Genomic DNA, 21,634 nt, shown 5'->3' on the forward strand with positions numbered 1-21,634 from the left:
ATACACACACACTCACACTTATTTAATTTCGTACAAGACGTTATTTATCCATTTAATTTAATAAATTAGATATTATAGAAGGCGAATGAGGGGGGTAGAATGGGAATAATAAGGTAAAATTCGAATGAATTAAGAATAAAGAACAAGAACAGACTGAGGTTGTAATTACTAATGGCAGTGATATTGTATCTATAAATGGCCACTCCCTTTTCCTCTTCATTGACTCTGCAACAACCGCCTCCGCCGCGATGAAGTTGCCGCTTTTTATGATTCCTCTGATCGCTGCTTGTCTTTTTGTCATTTTGGGTCCGCCGTTCTTGTCGGACTGGCTCACTTTCCTTGATCGATATGCTTCATTCCGGAGCTCTCTTTCTTCTTCCTCCTCAGAAATGAATTCTCATTCAAATCCCACGGCGGCGCTACCGGTACCGGTGACGGTGGATGGTCAAACAGTGGAACAACAACAACAACAACAACGCCAGCCTCTGTTTAACCACTCTGTTTCAAATCACTCTGTTCTTGCTTCTTCTTCTTCTTCTCCACCGCCACCACCTATCGACGAAGTGCAGATTCTTCCACCGGTCTTTGTTCGATTCTCTTTTAATCTTTCGTTCACTTAAACTATGATGAACCCAGAAAAGCCTCTTTCTGTGATGCATGCATCTTTCAAGATTTTGAATTCTTGTTTTGACTGAAACTGTAATGTAGCTTATTTGGCTATGGATAATTATGTAAACAGAATAGGACGAGAGTCAACGAAGAGTTTCTAGAAACCGCCATTAATGAAGTGATCAAGAACGCTTCTGCTGGAAGTAATTATGAACCGGCGGCGAAAGCCAGAAAACAGAGGAGATGTACAAAATTGGAGAGAATCGAAGCGGAGCTAAGAGGAGCAAGAGCCGCCATTAGAGAAGCCATGTTCCAAAACCAAACACAAGATTCCGACTTCGTTCCTTCTGGACCAATGTATTGGAATGCCAAAACTTTTCACAGGTCAAATTTGATGGATAAACAGAGAATGTCTCTGTAAATTTGGTTTTTTTCTTGGAGTTTCTTTCAAATTTCGGTTTCTTCATGGGAATTGTAATTTGTTTGTTCTTCCATTAATGGGAATTTCAGGAGTTACCAAGAAATGGAGAAGGAGCTGAAGATCTTTGTGTACGAAGAAGGAGAGCCTCCCCTGTTTCACAACGGCCCCTGCAAGAACATTTACTCAACGGAAGGGAATTTCATCCATGCCATCGAGATGGACTCCCGATTTCGAACCAACGACCCCAACAAGGCCCATATCTTCTTCCTTCCTCTGAGTGTTGTCATGCTCGTTCGATTCGTCTACGTTCACGACTCCCATGACTTCACTCCACTACGACGCACCGTCGCTGATTATGTCAATGTCATCGGAACCAAATATCCATTCTGGAACCGCACCCTCGGCGCTGATCATTTCATGCTCTCCTGCCACGATTGGGTAAGTATCACCTCACTTACCACAAATCCATCCAATAAACAGCCCATAATTGATTTGATCACAGGGTCCGGAAGTATCAAAATCAGAACCCCATTTGTACAAGAACTCCATTCGGGTACTGTGCAACGCCAACACATCCGAAGGCTTCAACCCATCAAAGGACGTATCACTCCCGGAAATCAATCTGCAGACGGGTGTGTTGACAGGATTTCTAGGTGGCCCATCTCCCTCGCGCCGCCCAATTCTGGCTTTCTTCGCCGGCGGACTTCACGGCCCAATAAGGCCCATTCTAATCCAGCAATGGGAGAACAAGGACCAGGATATTCGAGTCCACCAGTACCTCCCGGATGGGGTCTCTTACATTGAGATGATGAGGAAGAGCAGGTTCTGCCTCTGCCCCAGCGGCTACGAAGTCGCCAGTCCCAGAATCGTGGAGGCCATTTACACCGGCTGCGTTCCGGTCCTCATTTCCGATCACTACGTCCCGCCGTTCAGCGACGTCCTCAATTGGAAATCTTTCTCCGTCGAAGTCTCGGTCAACGACATTCCGAACTTGAAGAAGATCCTCGCCGGAATATCGACGCGGCAGTACCTGAGAATGTACCGGAGAGTGGTCAACGTTAGAAGACACTTCGTAGTCAACTTTCCGCCGAAGAGATTCGATGTTTACCATATGATCCTTCATTCTGTGTGGCTTAGAAGACTCAATCTTGGACTACGGGATCCTTGACCGTTAATTTTTGGGTTATAATTTGAATTTGTACACGTATTTACTTGTTTTTTTTTTTTTTTTCTTCAAATTTTTTTAGATTTATGGATTAATAATTTGATTAAAGGAACGTTGAATTGAATACATGAGTTATCCTTTATTAACAAAAATATCCCTATAAAAAATATTTTAAAATTTTCAAAACTTTTAATAATTTTGTTAAATTAAAAAAAATAAAAAAATATGACGGTCTATTTTATTTCAAAAATATCTTTAAAAATTATTTTTAAAAAATAGTCTCGAATCATTTTAACTTAAAAAATTTAAAAAGACTTATAATTTTCTTACTGAACTTTTATAAATAACACTAATATTTTTAATATATAAAAAAATTTAAATGAAAACTATTTATTTATATCTCATAGATATCTCTTGATTATAAGATACTTATGGTAAATAATCTTAAACCTTTTTCTAAAAATTTAAGGATATTAATGTTAATTTGAAAGTTTAAGGTAAATAATCAGTGTACTAAGTAAAAGTAATTTTAAACTTTTTAAAATAATTTAAAGGTTTTAATGAAAGTTTTAAAAATACTAATATTCATAAGACTAATTGTAAGTATATATATATTGTGTTAAGGCATTGTTGACAAATAATTTTATTAATTTAGCCTTTTCTTTCCTTTAAAATCGGGTATTCTATTTTTAAAATCATTTTTCATATTCAAAATCAGGTTGCCACCTCATATATTTGTCATTGGTGGGGTGTCTAATTTATTATTAGAAGTTGTGTTATTAAATTTGGATAGGAATATGTAAAAAAAAAAAACATTGTAGATTCTTCTGTGAAAATTTAGAATAAATAAATCACAAACTTTAGGATATATATATATATAATATGTATGTATATGTATATGTGTTAATACAAGAACAGATAATATGGGACGTAAAGAAAATATAAGCTTGAATAATTTATTAATACGATATAGATCGTTAATAGTTTAAATAATAAGATAATGTTTCTGGTATTAAACCAACATAAATAAAAACTTCTTGTATTAAAACTAACGTAAAATGGCATAACAACAAAATATAAATTATATAATACAAAAAAAGTTTGGGATCTATGTTCCAATTTAAACTGAGCTAATTGTGATGGAATTATCTTTTTCTTATTAAAATTTAAAAATGATTTGTCACCTCATTTAACATAAAATAAAAACATAAATTTGACTTTAAATATCTAATAATAAAAAAAAGTTAGCCTATACCAGTTTAAAGTGGAAGGATACTGTTTAGAAATTTTTAAAATTTTCCAAAAAAAAAAACTATGCTAAATAATTGAAAAACTGACATGTTCAGATATCTTGTCAGAGAACACGTCATGCGTATAAGCAGAAGTATGGTACCAATTGGCTACGTGCCGTTACGATGGAGCGCCGTTCTCCACGTGTCTCTTCATTTATTTCACAGAAAACGACGCCGTTGAGATTAAAAAAATCTTAAAATAGCAGAACATCAGCGACGGCGTCAGAGAAGAAGAAAGTGGAGGAGGAGACAGAGGAAGTGGCGGCGGCGGCGGCGAATGGTGAAAAGGAAAGCGTTTACCATTATACCGGTAGAAGAGCTCGACCATTTGGTCACCGGAAAAGATAAAGTGCAAACGCAGCAGAAGGAAGAAGGCGGTGAATTCGAGCGGATGAAGTTAACCTCATGAATTATTGGGATATTTCAAGATTTACCCATTTTTTTATTATTATTATTTAAAAAATATTTAAAAAGTGCATTTTGAATCAATAAATATTGGTCAATTTATTTTGTGTCTGATTCGGACAAGATCGAAGAACAAGGGTTGGGTGGTTGTCCATTCTCCATCCCATCCAAACCAGAAATGTCTGTAATGTCCGGTCGGATCTCTCTAATTAATCAACCTAATATTTATTTATTTATTTATTTTTCCTAATTACCGACATTTATTCCTCTCTCCAGGGCCTCGAGTCTTCATCAATTAATTATCTTATATATATATATATAAATTGTACATTTTCCAGTTGCCAACGTTGAAAGATAGAAGATAACGATGGTAGAAATTTGTTTTCTTTTTCTCCTTTACTTTATATTACATAATTCCTTTTAAAATATTCTTTCCACAAAATTTGACTTCATTATCTCCAAATAAATAAAAATAGGATAAATTTATTTAAATTAATGAAACATTTATCCTTATCTATTTATTATTACAATATACACGCAAATAGTGAAAATAAATTACATAAATATGATAAATATGACAACGGGTTATAATTTCAAAAAATTTGACCTTATACACAAATATCTTTTTAGATAAAGGAACACTTTCATTTCCACTTCCACGTGGAAAATCAAATCAAATCAAAATTCTCTTTTATGTCGTGGATCATATTTTGGCAAGAAATGACATCATTTCATTTTCAAATAAAATTTTAAAAAAATTAACATCATAAAAATAAAAATAAAAATGTATGCAATGTGCGCAATGCTTAAGGTTTTAAATATCTTTTTCCTAAGGTGGAATTTAATTGGGTGGCTCAAAAGGGAAAAATAAGACGTTGAGGGGCACAGTTCAAATTCTCGAAATTTATTGATTTTTTTTGTTAGTACAAAAATATATGGCTAAGATCATGTTTAATGCTACACTCCAAAAAGTTTGTTCATCCCTTTCTTGCTCCCGAAATAAGCGTGTGGCTCCCATAGCTTTTATAATACTACCATTACCAAACATTAGGAATTTAATTATATATTCATTTCTTTTAAAATAAATTAAAAAATACAAATTATTATTATCATTATTATTACAAATAAAATAACTCGTAGAGTTAAATATGACCCAAAATTAGTCCATTTTCATAGTCTACACTTTTTACTAAGATTTTTAATATAATTTTATATTTATTTTTAATATTTAAATTTGATTTATATTTAATTATTGAATGTTGAAATTGATTTCTAAATAATTAGTAAGTAATATATAGGACGTAAATGAAAGAGTGGCCTAATAAAACATATGCTAAATAGCTGTTTAAATTATATTCAAACTTAAGTAATTATTTAAATTGTATATATTTGAACATTGCAAACGTTAAGATACCAATCATCCAATAATTTCCAACTCTCATGCATTATTGGGACTTAACAAATTATATATTCAATTTAATTAATTTTAACAAAATTAATTATTATTCTACTTGACTCCTTAATCATAAATAATATTAAATATTAATTTTTCTTTTACATATAAATAGAATCGAGCTACAGAGGTGTGAGGTCATCAAGAAACTTTAATAAACTATTAAATTTATAATTTATAATATTTATTAAGGATTTTATGACTATATATTTTTATTACACAAAATATTATAAAATAAAGACATCGATGAATAATTTAAAGACAAAAAAATAATAATAATAAAATAAATAAATACCTTTCCTCATTAATGTCAATCAATTTTTTTTTGATAATTAAAACATTAATTTAAAAAGAAACGAAAAATAGTTTCCCCCAATCGTGACCATATTAATTAAATAAAACCAAAATATAATTTGTTTGTATGAATTGACATTGATTTTATGTAAATCTAAATCCAACATCACATTTATTAATTAATTTATTTATTTATTTTTCATAAAGGTGAGAATATTCCATTTTTTGTGATTTATTATTATTATTTTTCTCCGAATTAACGTGGACTTGGAATCTTCGAGGCAGCCACATTTATTAAATTTCCGTGATGGATTTGAATTTCTTTTTTTATTATTATATTTTACTATAGTTGCTGTATGATTGGTTTTTTTTATTATATAGTTTTTTTTATTGAAATTATGATTTTTTAAAAAAAAAATCAATGATGATGGCTAGCTCAATATAATTATTTTATACCACTTCAAATTATTCACTCATATTTCACGTGAATTAATATTTATAAATGATTTATTATCATTTTCATTAAGTGTTCATATTCTATTACAAGAAATGGATAATCTAATTTTTTTTTTAAATTTTGCATTGATGATCTTACTTGACATATACCTTAAAAATTAAATATTAATTTGATTGTTTAAGCTATGAATTAATTTGCGTAACTAAACTAGCCTAGTTTGAAAGTGAATTTGAAGGTCTTTCCAAAGATAGGCCTCGTCGAATAATAGGGGGAGGGAAAGAGTGAAAAATAGTTTTTTTTTTTTTAATAATTTGAGAGATAAATAAAATGACAAAAATGGGTAATTATTAATAAATGTTGGCCCGTAGAAGTCTGGCAGAGATTGGTAACAGCCAATACGTATTCGACACGTGTTTTCTAAATTTGCAATGGAATTTAATTGCCATTTTAGAATTTGAATATTTTTCTATTTATTTGAACCACAGCCACCACCACAATCCGCAGAATCCTGAAACCACACCCGCCGGAGACCAACATCGGCGGGATATATATTTTTCTTCCGGCTTCTCTTTTTCTGCCATGGCTACTTCTGGGTTTCTTCTTTACCTACTTTCTGCCTCTTCCATCGCCATTCTCTCTGCTCTGTACCTCTCTAGCCCTTCTTCTTCTCCTTCTTCCTCCTTCGTCCTCTCCGATTCTCTCTCCACCGACAAGATATGGCCGGTTCGTTCTTCCTTCTTTCCTTTTCCGTTTCCGTCAATGTCCTCGTTCTTAATTTTTCTTTTCTGGTGAAGGATTTGGAGCTGAGTTGGAGGCTTGTGGTGGCGACGGTGATTGGATTTCTCGGCTCCGCCTGCGGAACCGTCGGAGGAGTTGGTGGCGGCGGCATTTTTGTCCCTATGCTTACTTTGATTATTGGGTTCGACACCAAATCTGCTGCTGCCATTTCCAAATGTATTGCGATTATTCTATTCAACCCAAAACCACCCCCAACACATATATATCTAAATTGAAGAAAAATTTTCAAATGGGGTGTGTTTATTTTGTTGCAGGTATGATAATGGGGGCTTCGTCCTCGTCGGTTTGGTACAATTTGAGAGTGGCGCATCCAACGAAGGATGTGCCGATTATAGACCATGATTTGGCGTTGCTGTTTCAGCCCATGTTGATGCTTGGAATCACCGTTGGTGTTTCCCTTAGCGTTGTTTTCCCCTATTGGCTCATCACTGTTCTCATCATTATCCTTTTTATTGGTCTGCCCTTTTCCCCTCCTCTTCGTTCCTTTTCCAATTCTCCAAATTCTGCACAATTCTGAGTTTATTTTGTGGCGGTTTGTGATTCAGGGACTTCCTCCAGGTCTTTCTTCAAGGGAATTGAGATGTGGAAAGAAGAAACCATTCTAAAGGTCGTTTTCTAATTCATTCTCTTAACCAAATTCTTAGTTTTGTTCAGAGATTCATAATTTGGTTTTCCTTTCCCCAGAAAGAATTCGCCAAACAAAGTGAGACTTTTGTGAATTCTCGTGGCGAATGTAAGTAGAACATGTTTGGATTTGTTATTAACTATGTTGAAAATAGGATAAAGGGTTGATATTTTGTGTTCTTGGTGGGTTTGCAGTATTGATTGATGTAGAGTATGACCCACTGATACCCAAAGAGCAGAAGACAGCACTGGTGGGGCTCAAACACCACCAATAATTTCTTTGATTCATTGTTTCTGCAAGTTGAAGATTTGAATAAGCTACCATAATTTTGTGTCTGTTTCAGGAATTAATGTGCTTCAATCTTAGGTGGAAAAGGACCTCCATTTTGTTGGCTGTCTGGATTTCTTTCCTCATACTTCAAGTTGTGAAGGTTAGTTCCTTCTCTTTCGTTCTCAATCTCTCTCTCTCAAAGTTCATCTTTTGATGTATATTCTTGACTGAACAATGATGCAGAATGATGTAGCAGTTTGTAGCCCTTGGTATTGGATCCTCTTCTCCTTGCAGGTTTGTGGATTTCATTTTCAAATTCATGATTATGAACTGACTAATAAAAGTTCATGAATTTTACCATAAGCTTGATGATTATGAACTGAACGGGATTGTTTGTGGGAGCTGTATCAGTTTCCTGTAGCATTTGCAGTGTTTGGATATGAAGCAAGAAAGCTATACAATGAACATAAGAAGAGGATGGAGGCAGGAAACTTGGAACACATTTGTGAGGCTTCAATAGGATGGACTGGCACACACCTTGCTTTCTGTGCACTTTCTGGCATTGTAGGAGGCACTGTTGGAGGCCTTTTGGGTTCTGGTGGTGGCTTTGTTTTAGGCCCTTTGCTCTTGGAGATTGGCGTTGTCCCTCAGGTTGCTAGTGCTACTGCCACTTTTGTTATGATGTTCTCCTCATCCTTGTCTGTTGTTGAATTCTACTTGCTCCACAGATTCCCCATTCCATTTGGTGGGTTCCCTTTTTCATTCTCTCATTATTCATCTCCTATCATCAAATCATCCCTAACCTCTTCTTTCCGACTTCGTTTGCAGCTCTGTATCTTACGTCGGTGTCGGTTTTAGCCGGGTTCTGGGGGCAGTTCTTTGTTAGAAAAATGATCGCCATTCTGAGACGAGCCTCACTTATTGTGTTTGTACTCTCTGGTGTCATCTTTGCCAGTGCCATCACCATGGGTACGTAACCAAACGTTTTGAAAGTTCAATGACTAAACTTTGAGGAGCCAACTCGTGGGTTCGCTTTGTTTTGCAGGCATTGTAGGAGTATCGAAAAGTATAACGATGATACATAATCATGAGTTCATGGGGTTCTTGGATTTCTGCAGCAGCCAGTGAGAGATTCATCACACAAACAGAAAAGTGTAAGAATAGAAAGAAGATTGGTGGAGGAAAAGAGGGTTTGAATTTGTTTAAGCATAGAATTGGCCAACGCCTTGTTGACCAATTCTCAATCCCATGTTGCCTGTGAAGAAAAATAATGAGGTGATTGATGACTGTTAGCTCCTCGCTGACAGCATCATCGTACCTTCCAAAGTTATTTGAATGTCTCAAAATTGTATTGTAGTGTTGTGGTTGGCTGTTATGTTCTGTTAGCACCTCGCTGACAGCATCATCTGTTAATTGAACTTTTTATCAGTTAATGTTGTGTTCGAATATTGTTCTCCTTTTTTTATTATTGTTACTATCATCATCATCCTTCCTCTATCGCCCCTGAATTCAGATGTACACAAATTTTATAAGAGAGATTTTATAGTTGGAAAGTGTGAAAGATACACTTTTAAACACTTAAAAATTATAATGATTGGCTACCACTTGTAGATCTTTGTGCCTCTTTGTTCATTTATGTTCGTGAAGTGTGTGAGTGCAATCGATCATACTCCAGCTTCCGCTACAACAAACATCATTCAGTTCACCACATTCACTATGAGAGGAGAACAAAACATTGTAGAAACCTCTCCCTAGCCGTCTAATTTTAAAAACTTTGGGGGAATTCCAAAATAAAAAGCCTAAATAAGATAATATTTGCCAGGTGTTACAAATGGTATCCCGCCAGTAAGGAAGCTGAGCCCCGAAGGGGGTGGACACGAGGCGATGTGTCAACAAGGATGCTGTATTGTGAGATTTATAAGTGTGGAAATCTCTGAGCTTATGGAGAACAATATCTGTTTTTAAATTTAAAGATTAGTAGAGATGGAGTGTTGTTCATTTAATACTAAATTATATTTTTAATTAAAAACTTAAAATTTAATTTATTTGAATTAATTACTTAAAATATTGTTTTTTTTTTTGGTGATCAACAACATAATTGGTCCAAGGTAGCTATCGTCTAGGAACGAAACATATTAAAAAAAAAATGAAAACCCTAACGCTCAAGCTTGAATGATTCTACATATTTTAAATATTTCATAATCTCAAAAGACATTTAATTTTTAAATATTCTAAAATAAAAATTACAATTCAAACAGGCCTTAAAGATATTGGGCTCTTGAAAGGAACCGGACTAACAAATTGGGCCACACACTGTACTAGGCCCAGTGTCATTATTGTGGTTAAACGCTATTAAAGGGGTAATCAGATATACCTCAAACTATACATATCCTTTCCCTCGACAGTTTTCTTTTCTAGGGTTTTCGGCGACCACGAAGAAACAGAGGAGTAGCCACTGCAGCCGCCGCCATGGTGTTGAAGTCAGTCTCTATTACTCTCTTTCTGATTTTTTTTTTTTTTTTGTTGAATTGATTTCATTTTGTTTTCCGGATCCTTTTATTGTTATTATTATTATTTTCTGATAATCGGTGATTGCGTCGTTGTGGTGAAATAGAGCAAGAACAATGTCACCTATGTGTGCTGTTTAATTAAACTTTCAGTGCCTGGAGATGTATATCCTTGAAATCTCTAGGTTTTCTGGTGAATTGAAATGTTTGTCAGTAGATTTCATTATGATCGTTGGGTTTGAAGATGCAGTGGCTCATCCAATGAGAATGTTTGTGGTGCTAGATATGCGTAATTCGTTATTGATTGATTCTGAAATATAATGCTGGTTTTGGTAGGACCGAGCTTTGTCGTTTCAGTGGCGCTAAGATATATCCCGGTAGAGGAATCAGATTTATCCGTGCTGATTCACAGGTAATAAACCTGCGTGGCCGCTGATTGAGTTGTAGTTGTATCTGGATAATCTGATATATATTTTGTACTTTGATGTATACGTACCTGCTATTTTAATTTCTGACTTGGCTGGATTCACCAGGTTTTCCTGTTTGCAAACTCCAAATGCAAGAGGTACTTCCATAACAAATTGAAGCCTTCTAAGCTCACCTGGACAGCCATGTACAGGAAGCAACATAAGAAGGTAAGTAGTTAAATTTATTTTCTGGATTTATTTTCTTGTTGGGTATATTTATAGTCTATCATATTGTTCTTTGTCTGTTAGCTTTGATTTTGGACGGGTAATTTTGAAACAGATTGTTTTGACTGTGGTTCTTGTAGATCATAATTATCTACTGTATTATGCCCTGTTAACCACGATTTTTACTAAATAATTGGTGAATTATTGAATCCTTCTTTTCTTTTCATTCCGTAGGATATTGCTCAAGAGGCTGTGAAGAAGAGGAGACGTACCACTAAGAAGCCCTACTCAAGGTCCATAGTGGGTGCTACATTGGAGGTTATCCAGAAGAAGAGAGCTGAGAAGCCCGAGGTTCGTGATGCTGCTAGAGAAGCAGCCCTCCGGTATGTGATTGTTCCAAGTTTATATTTTTCAAATTTTCTTGATAATATTGCATGCCATCAAATCTCAAGAAAAGCCAAATGTAGACATTTATATGTTTATAACGAGTACTGAATGATTTATTGATCAGCCACATATTTTGTTTAAATTATTTTAATGTATTGAATTTGTTAATCTTTGGGGTGTAGTGAAATTAAGGAGAGAATTAAGAAAACGAAGGATGAAAAGAAGGCAAAGAAGGCAGAAGTGACGGCAAAAACACAGAAGACACAGAACAAGGCTAACGTTGGTAGGGGAGCTGCACCGAAAGGACCAAAGCTTGGTGGTGGCGGTGGCAAACGTTGAACTCTCCATGCTGCAAGCTAGGAAGAGTAGTTGTGAGCTTTTATGTTCTTTGATTATTTCCAAAATTTTGTATGGATAAATTATTTTGGCACATTTCTTCTTCCAGTTATGTCCCAAATATCAGAGTTCTTCATTTTTTCCCTTCAATTTACATAATTATGAGTTATAACTCGATTGCTGAAAAGGGGATTAGAAACTCTTGGTTTTTGTGAAGTTCTTGGTTTTTATGAATTTCCTTTCAAATTTTATTTGCTTACCTTTTGGATTCATATAATATATATATATATACATATAATCTTCCTCAACGTGGGTTATTATTTGCTTACCTTTTGCATTCATCTAAAACTTGGTATTTTCCAGCTGTAGGGAGTAGTAGGGTGTTTCCCTCTGTTTCGATCGTGTTCTGGATTTCCCAGGAGGGTCATTACTTTTGGGTTGGGGCTTTCAAATTCTCATGGTAATTGTTGTGAATCGGTCAATTAACTTTTGGTTTTTGATAAGAGTTAGGTGTGTATTTGTTTATTTGGGTTTTACATTACCAACTTCTCTAAGGTTTGGTTGATCACATTTTCCCTATAAAATGGCGGGTTTTACATTACCAACTTCTCTAGGTGTGTATTTGTTTATTTGGGTTTTACATTACCAACTCCTCGTATGCCATCGGCTCTTGATTCCTCATCGTTTGTTCTCGTAGCATGCTTCTTAGCTTCAACACCTATTGCTTCCATCCAACAACATTAGTTAATCTAAAAGCTTAACCTAACTAACTCATAAATTTCTCTATAATATCATTTGCCAATCTAATTAAGCGATCGACTACACTACATTATGTGTTTCATTCGTATAATCAACTCCTTAATTAGCCGAGGTGAGACTTATCTCTCAACAATCCTCAACAGACATACCCTCGAACAAAATATATCATAGAGCCTTTCCTGAGGCTTATGGAGCCCTCGAACAGCCTCCCCTTAATTCAGACTCAACTCTTTTCTTTAGAGCCCTTGAACAAAATACACCTTTTGTTCGACACTTGAGTCACTTTTGATTACACTTTCGAGAGCCCCAACTTCTTTGTTCGACATGTGAGGATTCTATGGACATGACTAAGTTAAGGGCATGACTCTGATACCATGTTAGAAACCACAATTCTCCACAATGGTATGATATTGTCCACTTTGAGCACAAACTCGATCTCGTGGCTTTGCTTTTGGAGACCATTGCTTAATTAGCTAACGTAGACTCCCTACCAACAATTCTCAACAACCCTAACTCAACCATGTTAGCCTAAACACAGTTTAGTGATTAAGTCATTTCTAACTCTTTTTCGGAGTCGAACGTAATCACTCCTCCGAACGACTTAAAACACTAAAAAAAATGAAAGTATAACCTAAAATTTGTAAGCAATGTTGAAAGTGAAAGGGTTTAGGGTTTAGGGTTTAGGGTTTAGGGTAGAGAGATGTGTGCATGAAGAACATTAAAGATACATTAAAGATGATGAGAAAGAGATAGAAACCTCTTGTTGAAGGGTGTGTTTTTCCTTAGAAATGGTGTCAAATTCTTGTTTGAGGGTATCATAGAGATACTCAAGCTGCTTAGTCCTCCAACGAGCTCTTCTATTTTGAAACCAAACAGCAATTTGCCTTGGTTGGAGCCCAAGTTCCTTTGATAGCTGCATTTTGGTATCAGGCTCAAGCTTCCCTTCCTCTTGAAAGCATCTCTCTAACCTCTCCAACTGATCCTCACTCAACCTGTTCTTCTTCTTCCTCTTCTCCTCATCCACTCCTCCAACCACACATTCCACCGCCTGCTTCTTCGTCTCTAACACTGATTAAACCAAAATTATGTCAACATTAAATTTTCCATACAATGTATGTATGAACAACTTTAGAACTTACCAGGAAACTGATCCAAATTGTAATTGTAGTAATAGTTGTAGGGCGACGGTGGAGAAACAAAGGTAGGAATGAGACTGCCACTATTCCACTCCATGTTTTTTATTTTGTTTTCTTGCACAGGTGTGTGTTTGTGGAAAATGGATGATATGGGTTAGTTAGAATATTGGATCCCACAGAGAAGATGAGAAGAAGAAAGGAATAGTATAGCAGTGGAGATGGAGGAGAGGTTAAAAAGAAGCAAAGGAAGGAAGGCAGGCAGGCAGGCAGGCAGGCAGGCAGGCTGGCTGGCTGGCTGGCTGGCATATATGTTGTCAGTCAAAGCAGTGATGAGCATGCACAAGTTGATCCCAATCCTCTTTGTTTTTCTTTCTCATTTGGGTTTTGCCTTTTGGTGATGATGATAGTGAAAAAGGTCATCAATGCCCAAACAAATTCATCATAACACGTTCCATATTCAAAACTTCTATGTAAGATACTTGTTGTCTTTGGCATTCTCCCCATATATGATCATGTTAAATATTTGTCTGATATCATCAATACGATCCCTTTCTACAAAAATTAAGTCTTGAAATTTCTATGATCGGTCACTCAAAATTCTCAAGATCACTCTCATTCGATTGTGATATTAGTTCAGAGAGCATACAAGTTTTTTGTTTTATGCAAATAGGCAAGGATCCATCAAACCCTATATTTAATTGGTAAAAGAATCCATGTTTCTTTGACAACGTAGGGGGTTGGTACGTTAATAATTTGTTTTTGAGGTGGTACATCGTACTTGTTAAACCATTGTAATAAGTTAAGACTGTTCCAATAAAAGCGCTTGTTTTTATTACAAAAGCAACGTAACAATGCATTATGATGAAGGAACAAGTTGGAGTTTGATCCAGGAGAGGAACGTAACAGGCTCATTTTTTTTTTTTTTGTCTAAGAACACTACGACCAAGGAACAAGTTGGAGTTTGATCGTGCTTAGTGATGGCATCCAACCATTTTAATTTTAAATTTTCAAAAGTTTCTTGCACTTCTCCATCTTCTTCTCTAATACAACAGATAATACTTCTTTTAACTTAAACGGTGAGATCGGAGACACGTTTTAATACCCTTAAGGCTGATGGCGATATGTAATAGGCCAAAGCGAACAATATCTGCTAGTGGTGGGCTTGAGCTATTACAAATGGTATTATATCCGATCACCGGGTGGTGTGCTAGCGAGAAGGCTGACCCTTAAAGAGGGTGGATTATGAGATCCCATATTGGTTAGAGAGAGGAACAAAACATTTTTTATAAGGGTGTGGAAACCTCTCTCTAACAGACACGTTTTAACACCCTGAGGCTGATGGCGATATGCTAGCGGTGGGCTTGGGCTATTACAAATGGTATTAGAGCCAATCACCGGGCGGTGTGGTCCCCAAAGAGGGTGGATTATGAGATCCCACATTGGTTGGAGAGAGGAAGAAACATTTCTTATAAGGGTGTGGAAACCTTTCCCTAACATATACGTTTTAAAACGGTGAGACTAACGGTGGTGATACGTAACGAGCCAAAAACAGATAATATCTATCGAGGATTACAAAAAAAAAAAAAAAATATCTGATCCAATGGTACAAAGACCCTTAGTTACTATAAAAAGACAAGACACGTTGGATTCATTTTCAACCTGGGTACAGTCTTTGTCGAGAATAATGATATTGTCCCAATAATGTAATAGCCGTTGTGTTGTATTAGTGAAAAGTAGGATTAGGCAAGGATCATAATTACATTTCTAACCTCACCTCTCACGAACTACGACAAAGCATTGTAATACCCCACCACTGAAGGCTGACCAAATACAAAAAGCCCTTCTGTCATTGGACAGTAACGTACCAATGCATGCATGCATGCATACATCGAACTTAATTTCCACCCTAAATTTTCACTCACTATCAAAACCATTCAAATAGGTAAAGGCTGTTCAAATAAAAGCCCCTTCCATCATTGGAAACCACCCTTACTCTCAACCGCCCCTACATATCGGTTCCTTATAAGCAATGTTTCGTTCCCTTCCCCAATCCACTTCTTGGGATCCAACATTCTTGACCCAAATCCACTGTGAGCAGATATTGTCTACTTTGACCCATTACGTGTCGTATTTGTTTAGATTGCTGTCAGTTAGTATCTAATTAAATCTCGGTTAGGAGTTAGATTTACTTTTGATTTGATTAGATTTGTTTACGGGTTTGTTACTAAATTTTCTGCAGATTTTTAGGTAGATTTTCTAAATATGTTTTTGTATTATCTGTATATATATAGAGCATTCTTGCTTCTTCGTAGTTCATCATCTCATCAATCATTCAATCAATCCCTCTTTCACTAACAACTAAACTTAGTCGTACCAAAAGATTGGTAAATCCTCAAATATCGAACAAAGAACTCCAAGGAGTCAAGCCTCCTCGAAGGCAGTCAAAAATGACTAAGACTCCAAAGGAGTCGAGCCTCGATTAAGGGGAGACGCACTTTGTTCGAGGGGAGGTGTTGGATGATGGAAGTCCCACATCGACTAATTTAGGGAATGATCATGGGTTTATAAGTGAGGAATACTAACTGTACGAGGCCTTTTGAGGAAACCCAAAACAAAGCCATGAGAGCTTATGCTCAAAGTGGACAATATCATACCATTGTGGAGAGTCGTGTTTGTCTAACATGGTATTAGAGCTACGACTCTCCACAATCAATCCCTCCCTCTTTCACTAACAGTCCTCAATCTCACGGTTTTAAAACATGTCTACTAGGGAGAGGTTCCATACCCTCCAACTACCGATCAGCTCCTATGTTGTGATTTGGGTTGTTCTTTTTGAAGATGGCGATGGCGATCGCGATGAGGTAGGGGGGGTTTGAGGGTTTAATAAATGGGGGAGCTGCTCATGGAGGGTTCGGGGAGCTTCCGGTACGGTGCTGCTGCTATGAATGGAAAGTAACGTAACAAATAATGCATTGAAATGAGATTTCTTCCGTCAAATTTCAACAACTTCAAAACCATTCCACTAAGTAAAGGCTGTCTACATTATTGGAAAGGAACGTACAATGCATTATAACTACATTTCAGGTGCTCTACCATCTTCCAATTTCAGGTGCCCTGCAAATATCTCAGTACTCTTTCACCACAAACATAATCATATTTTATGTGCCCCAAGATGATGTTGACATAATATATCTTGCCTTTCCCTCCCCAGCTACCACTAAAAAGGACACAACTATTTTTGTTTTGCGTTTCTTGTTCCATTTATGTGTGCATTTGGACATTTCATTTTAGTTTCGTGTTCTAACTCTCATATCACACTATTCTATGCACCACATTTATCCCATCATTTATATGTAGTTTGTGTAATAGTTCATGACCAACACTTCTTATTCGTTTTAGCTCGTTACATATGACTGTCAACGTCTAATAAGGAAAGGTATTCACATTCTTATAACAAATATTTTGTTCACTTTTCCAAAGATCTCACGATCCACCTCTCTTCGGAGACTAGTGTCCTCTTTGGCACACTATTCGATGTCTGACTTTGATACCATTTATAACAATTCAAGGCCACCACCATCATTAATATTATTAGTTATATAACCGCTCAAAGTCACAACCCACAGCTAATCTTATTTTGGGTCATAGAGACTGTAGAGTGTTGTTATAGAGTAGTAAACGACTATTTATAGTAAAAAGTTATAGAAATATTATGCCATAGATAAGTTATACCAAACCATGTACTATATGAAAATGAACAGACTATATTTATAGTCAATTGTTATAGATAGTAAAAGTATATATGGAAAATAAACTCTATATATATATATATATATTACAATTGACTATAAATAGCCGTTTACTATGTAGGTTCATATACACACAAGACTATTCTTATAGACAGTGGAAAATGAACCTATATAGTAAACGACTATTTATAGTCAAGTGTAATAGATAGTAAAACTATATATTGAAAATGAACGTGTATAGTAAATGACGATTTATAATCAAAAGCTAGTAGACATGTATAGGGTAGATAAGATATATATATATATATATGTATATGCATATATATATAGTATGTAGTATTGGGCAGGATAAGTTATAAACTGAAATCATATATATACCTCTTGCTATACATATGTTGTATTCTTTCTTGCTATATATACATGTTGTATTCTCTCGTTCTGTACATACTTATCAATATAAACTTTCGGCCAATATTTTTTCTTAATTTTCTCTCTTATGTTTTTTGAGTTCATCTAAATCGAGTGTGTATTGTTGTGTGATTCTAACAAATCTTATATACCATTTGTTACGCGTCTCTTAAAAAGAACAGGTTTCCACACAGTTTCAAGAAATGTTTCGTTCCACCCTTCAGGGGACGTGGGATCTCAATCTAAGAGTAAGTGTGGTGAGAAGTAAAGAAAAATGGTTAGTAACATCATACACATTCTAAACCCCTTACTGGAACAGATATCAATGGAATGCTAACCGCTGTAGAGAATATAGAACCAAACAAAAAAAAGAATAAGACATTCATTTCATGGAGGTGTGTGCATTATCATTATAAGGTGAATTAAAATGGGAGGGTCAAAAATTGGAGACTGACAAACTTAAAAAGACCTCCCAAGTTCCTGGAAAGGATGGATGTCAGTCCTACAGTCACACGAGAGACTACTTATTCACTTACCATATTATATGTATCTTAAAACAGAGTTATTATTGTAAGTTTAAGAAAGCTAACATAATCTCCCAAGACAACAGCATTCCATTCAAAGATTTGGTTCCAAGACAACAGCATGTTGTTTGATGGTGATCAAACACTAAGAAAGCTAAACCAAAACTAATAAATTAAAGGTAATTAAGGGTAAGAAGGGCGGTGAGCATCCTCCTCAGCACCCCACCAGAATGGAGGAGGAGGAGGAGGACCTGAACCTGATATTTCAACCAAATCTTCCACCTTATTATTGTACGTGTAATTATTGGTACTGCTCCGAACCCCGACCGACGTGCTCTCCGCCGTCTCTTCGTCCGTGTAAGCCATCGACCCTTGAGGATTCCTGGTGGCTTCTTCTCTTAGCAGCAGCATGGTCTTTAGTTTCATTACCTGTTGCTTCCATCCAACAATGTTATTGTGCATGGAATATAACTAATTAAAGGAGATTTGAAAAAAGAAAGAAAGATAGAAACCTGTTGTTGAAGGGTGTGTTTTTGGTTAGAGATGGTGTCAAATTCTTGCTTGAGGGTGTCATAGAGATGCTGAAGCTGCTTAGTCTTCCAGCGAGCTCTTCTATTTTGGAACCAAATTGCAATTTGCCTTGGTTGGAGTCCAAGTTCCTTTGACAGCTTCATTTTCCTGTCAGGATCAAGCTTCACTTCCTCTTGAAACCTTCTCTCCAATGACTCCAACTGATCCGGACTCAACTTGGTCTTGGTCTTCTTCTTCTTCTTCTGATCCACTCCTCCAACCACACTTTCCTCCGCCGGATTCTTCCTCTCTAACACTGATTAAACCCCATAATGTTAAACAAAGATCAAATTTCCCATTTCGAGTTTAATTACTCGTGGGTTTGTTAGAAATCACGACTCTCCACAATAGTATGATATTGTCACTTTGAGCATAAGCTCGATGTATTACTTACTTATAAACCCATGATAAAAAATGGGATTCCCTCGCAATAATCCTCAACAATCTTCCCCTGCCCCCAAGACCTATGGAACCGTCGAACATCGAACAGGGTTCAGAAGCTTTTGAGCAACATTTTAAGAAATGGGTTTAGGGAGAAACGTTTGGTATGATGATCCAAAATGGTTTGTAGAATGAAGAAAAGAAAAGAAAAGAAAAGAAAATTACCAGGAAAATGATCCAAATTGTAGATGTAGTTGTAGTTGTAGCATGGAGTGTATGAAGATCGATGGTGTAGTAGTGGTGGAGAAAGAAGCTTAGGAGTGAGACTGCCATTGTTCCACTCCATGCTTTTTTCTTCAGTTTTCTTTTACAGAGAGGAAGAGAGGAAGAGGTTAAAAAGAAGTAAAAGGAAGGAAGGAAGGAAGGCAGCTGCAAGCAGAACAGAGCAGAGCAGAGCAGAGCAGAGCATATATGTTGTCAGCTAAAACAGGTGCAGGCCATGGAGGGTTGGGTGAATCAGTGGATTGGTTAAGGTGCGGCTAAACACACAAAGAGAAGAAGAGAAAGAGAAGTGAAAACGTGAATTGGTTTAAGGTTGGCAGACTAGAAGGGGAAGCCCTATTAATGACCGAAAGAGATTGATCATAACATCAACCCCTCTCTCTCTCTCTCTCTCTCTCTCTCTCTCTCTCTCTCTCTCTCTCTCTCTCTCTCTCCTCTCCCCCAATGTACGACGCTCCGTCAGTCACAATGGGACTCACAAAACCCTAACAAACCACTCATAAATGGCAATGGAAGTAGCTAGTTTAATTTTGACTACCAATGGTTACCAAATATGTGACTCAGTACTCTAACCCCCAACCCCAAGTCCACTACTTTAGTTTCTTATGTATCACGGTTAACCTTAGAGTTTTAAAAGCGTCTGTTATAGAGAGGGTCTAGCCCTATTCCGACTAATGAGAGGTTTTAAACTTTTACTTACAAAGAATTGCTTCGTTCTCCTCTACAACTAATGTAAAATCTCACCCTCTACTCTTCTTTAAGGTCAAAGAGGACAATATCTACTAGCGGTGGATTTGGACTGTTACTGGTAATTGATTGTTTTTGTAGAATTAGATGCATTGAAACACATTAAGTGATTGGTGGGTTAGATATGAGTTAGTATTGGATGGTAAGGATGAATTAGAATTGAACCGATTGAAATTAATTGTCGAAAGTATGATAAATGATTGAAGTATGCATGTATGCCTAATTCTTACGAAATATCAGGTAAATTAGACAAGTTATAAGCATGCTAGGTGATGCAGTTGTACAATTTACTATACCTTTATTATCCATGATTTACAATTTCTGATATGATTATGTGTCTAGGTCGGCATAGTTAAGGACTTGCTAGCTTATTCTGAACGGTGGACCATCAAGACGGGGCCTACTTAAAATTTTAGTGATTGATATATGAAATGACATGAGTATGTTCCTATGTAGGGATGGCGAGAGATTTACTAGCTTACCCTCAAGCGTGGACTGTCAAGGTAGGGTAGGGTCACATAGTGCATTAGTGAATTGTGATATGTAAGATAATGCGATCACGTTATTATGTGGGGTGTGAGAGGTTTACTAACTTATCCTTAAACGTGAATCATCAAAACGAGGTCCACATAGCATCAGATGATGATCAATCAGAGGGTCGTGCCCTAGATATCAAGTATGCGAGTGGTTTGAAAATTATCTACTGGGAAAAGTAAAGAGCTAACTATATTATCCTAAAAATTCAAGCAACCCTAATGAAAACGATGAGATCCAATAAGTTAGATTATGAGGAACAATAAGTTCCAAGGAGCTAGATTATGAGAGACAACAAGTTTCTAAGAGCTAGAGTATGAGGAACTGTAAGCTCTTAGGATCTAGGCTACGAGTAATGATAAACTTAGAGGAAATAGATTCTCTAGGATGAACTAGGTTGAGCTGAGGTTAGATGCTAAGTTCAAAGACTCCATGACTTCAATATTTAGCACTTAGGTATGATATAAGACTTACGTGCTATATCACTTAAGACATACGAATGATTAACGAATAACCAAAGAAGAATGAGATTAGATTTGAGAAAGAAAAGTAGGAGGACCAACCTCCAAGGTTGGGTTGAGTAAAAGAAATAGTGCTTAGAAAAGAGAGTTGGAATAGAGTGTAAGAGTGAGTGGTCCATCTATGAACAACAGAGAAGCTGTGATGGAGAAGACTGTTGTATGTAAAGCAAGTTAAAACCTAAAAGGAAGGAGAAAATGAGCTAAAACTATGTGAATTGATTGCTGAATGGTGCGAGAATTAAGACAAAATTAAGAGAGGATGAGATTACTTCACCCACAAGGGATGCACTGTGGGGATGTCTGTGCGCAGGCGGCGCTGTAGGTGGGCTGAATTTATAACTCCATAAAGCAAGCAGCACCAGCATCAGCACC

General features: G+C 36.2%; 5 protein-coding genes and 1 long non-coding RNA gene across 7 annotated transcripts; 3 read left to right on the forward strand and 3 right to left on the reverse strand.

Moving 5' to 3' along the window:
- The first annotated feature begins 165 nt into the window (after window positions 1-165).
- LOC111804140 (Exostosin family protein) lies at window positions 166-2,335 on the forward strand. The gene is made up of 4 exons (XM_023688838.2): window positions 166-581; window positions 740-993; window positions 1,120-1,468; window positions 1,533-2,335. Exons 1-4 carry the CDS (start codon window positions 249-251, stop codon window positions 2,196-2,198), a joined length of 1,602 nt encoding a protein of 533 aa, XP_023544606.2. The 5' UTR covers window positions 166-248; the 3' UTR covers window positions 2,199-2,335.
- Window positions 2,336-6,580: 4,245 nt separating this feature from the next.
- Window positions 6,581-9,235, forward strand: LOC111804378 (Sulfite exporter TauE/SafE family protein). The gene is made up of 11 exons (XM_023689156.2): window positions 6,581-6,819; window positions 6,891-7,050; window positions 7,149-7,349; window positions 7,440-7,501; window positions 7,579-7,627; window positions 7,714-7,769; window positions 7,863-7,949; window positions 8,033-8,083; window positions 8,201-8,534; window positions 8,618-8,758; window positions 8,835-9,235. The coding sequence occupies exons 1-11, from the start codon at window positions 6,676-6,678 to the stop codon at window positions 8,915-8,917; spliced, it is 1,368 nt and encodes a 455-aa protein (XP_023544924.2). The 5' UTR covers window positions 6,581-6,675; the 3' UTR covers window positions 8,918-9,235.
- Window positions 9,236-10,122: 887 nt separating this feature from the next.
- LOC111803100 (large ribosomal subunit protein eL24) lies at window positions 10,123-11,801 on the forward strand. Its single transcript, XM_023687372.2, has 5 exons — window positions 10,123-10,269; window positions 10,633-10,708; window positions 10,830-10,931; window positions 11,163-11,311; window positions 11,498-11,801. The coding sequence occupies exons 1-5, from the start codon at window positions 10,259-10,261 to the stop codon at window positions 11,652-11,654; spliced, it is 495 nt and encodes a 164-aa protein (XP_023543140.1). The 5' UTR covers window positions 10,123-10,258; the 3' UTR covers window positions 11,655-11,801.
- LOC147790450 (uncharacterized) lies at window positions 11,720-12,238 on the reverse strand. Its single transcript, XR_015422602.1, has 2 exons — window positions 11,981-12,238; window positions 11,720-11,911 (listed from the first exon to the last, which is right to left on the reverse strand). It is a non-coding gene; the product is annotated as an uncharacterized LOC147790450 (long non-coding RNA).
- Window positions 12,239-12,288: 50 nt separating this feature from the next.
- Window positions 12,289-13,784, reverse strand: LOC111804242 (homeobox-leucine zipper protein ATHB-22-like). The gene is made up of 3 exons (XM_023688975.2): window positions 13,550-13,784; window positions 13,168-13,478; window positions 12,289-12,369 (listed from the first exon to the last, which is right to left on the reverse strand). Exons 1-3 carry the CDS (start codon window positions 13,641-13,643, stop codon window positions 12,289-12,291), a joined length of 486 nt encoding a protein of 161 aa, XP_023544743.2. The 5' UTR covers window positions 13,644-13,784.
- Window positions 13,785-18,145: 4,361 nt separating this feature from the next.
- LOC111804241 (homeobox-leucine zipper protein ATHB-22) lies at window positions 18,146-19,863 on the reverse strand. 2 transcript variants are annotated; one of them, XM_087127449.1, is made up of 3 exons: window positions 19,192-19,393; window positions 18,740-19,053; window positions 18,146-18,656 (listed from the first exon to the last, which is right to left on the reverse strand). In XM_087127449.1, coding segments are annotated over exons 1-3 (561 nt in total). In that variant the 5' UTR covers window positions 19,193-19,393; the 3' UTR covers window positions 18,146-18,410. The 2 variants fall into 2 exon arrangements, with proteins under 2 accessions (XP_086983575.1, XP_023544742.1); XM_023688974.2 differs by lacking the exon at window positions 19,192-19,393 and adding an exon at window positions 19,404-19,863 and having other exon boundaries at window positions 18,158-18,656.
- Between the last annotated feature and the right edge of the window lie 1,771 nt (window positions 19,864-21,634).

The sequence above is a fragment of the Cucurbita pepo genome, chromosome 10 (genome assembly GCF_057944985.1).
Source record: "Cucurbita pepo subsp. pepo isolate OVF chromosome 10, ASM5794498v1, whole genome shotgun sequence".
In the NCBI taxonomy this organism is placed as follows: domain Eukaryota; kingdom Viridiplantae; phylum Streptophyta; class Magnoliopsida; order Cucurbitales; family Cucurbitaceae; genus Cucurbita; species Cucurbita pepo.

Excerpts from the sequence above, each read along its gene's own strand:
- LOC111804378 (XM_023689156.2), top strand. The coding sequence starts at position 6,676 with ATGGCTACTTCTGGGTTTCTTCTTTACCTACTTTCTGCCTCTTCCATC. Across the intron at positions 7,051-7,148 it reads TGCTGCTGCCATTTCCAAAT|GTATGATAATGGGGGCTTCG; the intron begins GTATTGCGATTA and ends ATTTTGTTGCAG. Across the intron at positions 7,770-7,862 it reads AAGAGCAGAAGACAGCACTG|GAATTAATGTGCTTCAATCT; the intron begins GTGGGGCTCAAA and ends TGTCTGTTTCAG.
- LOC111804140 (XM_023688838.2), top strand. The coding sequence starts at position 249 with ATGAAGTTGCCGCTTTTTATGATTCCTCTGATCGCTGCTTGTCTTTTT. Across the intron at positions 582-739 it reads AAGTGCAGATTCTTCCACCG|AATAGGACGAGAGTCAACGA; the intron begins GTCTTTGTTCGA and ends TTATGTAAACAG. Across the intron at positions 1,469-1,532 it reads TGCTCTCCTGCCACGATTGG|GGTCCGGAAGTATCAAAATC; the intron begins GTAAGTATCACC and ends ATTTGATCACAG.
- LOC111803100 (XM_023687372.2), top strand. Across the intron at positions 10,932-11,162 it reads ACAGGAAGCAACATAAGAAG|GATATTGCTCAAGAGGCTGT; the intron begins GTAAGTAGTTAA and ends TTCATTCCGTAG. Across the intron at positions 11,312-11,497 it reads GCTAGAGAAGCAGCCCTCCG|TGAAATTAAGGAGAGAATTA; the intron begins GTATGTGATTGT and ends TTTGGGGTGTAG.
- LOC111804242 (XM_023688975.2), bottom strand. The coding sequence starts at position 13,643 with ATGGAGTGGAATAGTGGCAGTCTCATTCCTACCTTTGTTTCTCCACCG. Across the intron at positions 13,479-13,549 it reads CAATTTGGATCAGTTTCCTG|TGTTAGAGACGAAGAAGCAG; the intron begins GTAAGTTCTAAA and ends TGGTTTAATCAG. Across the intron at positions 12,370-13,167 it reads AACACACCCTTCAACAAGAG|GTGTTGAAGCTAAGAAGCAT; the intron begins GTTTCTATCTCT and ends TGGAAGCAATAG.
- LOC111804241 (XM_023688974.2), bottom strand. The coding sequence starts at position 19,524 with ATGGAGTGGAACAATGGCAGTCTCACTCCTAAGCTTCTTTCTCCACCA. Across the intron at positions 19,054-19,403 it reads CAATTTGGATCATTTTCCTG|TGTTAGAGAGGAAGAATCCG; the intron begins GTAATTTTCTTT and ends GGGTTTAATCAG. Across the intron at positions 18,657-18,739 it reads AACACACCCTTCAACAACAG|GTAATGAAACTAAAGACCAT; the intron begins GTTTCTATCTTT and ends TGGAAGCAACAG.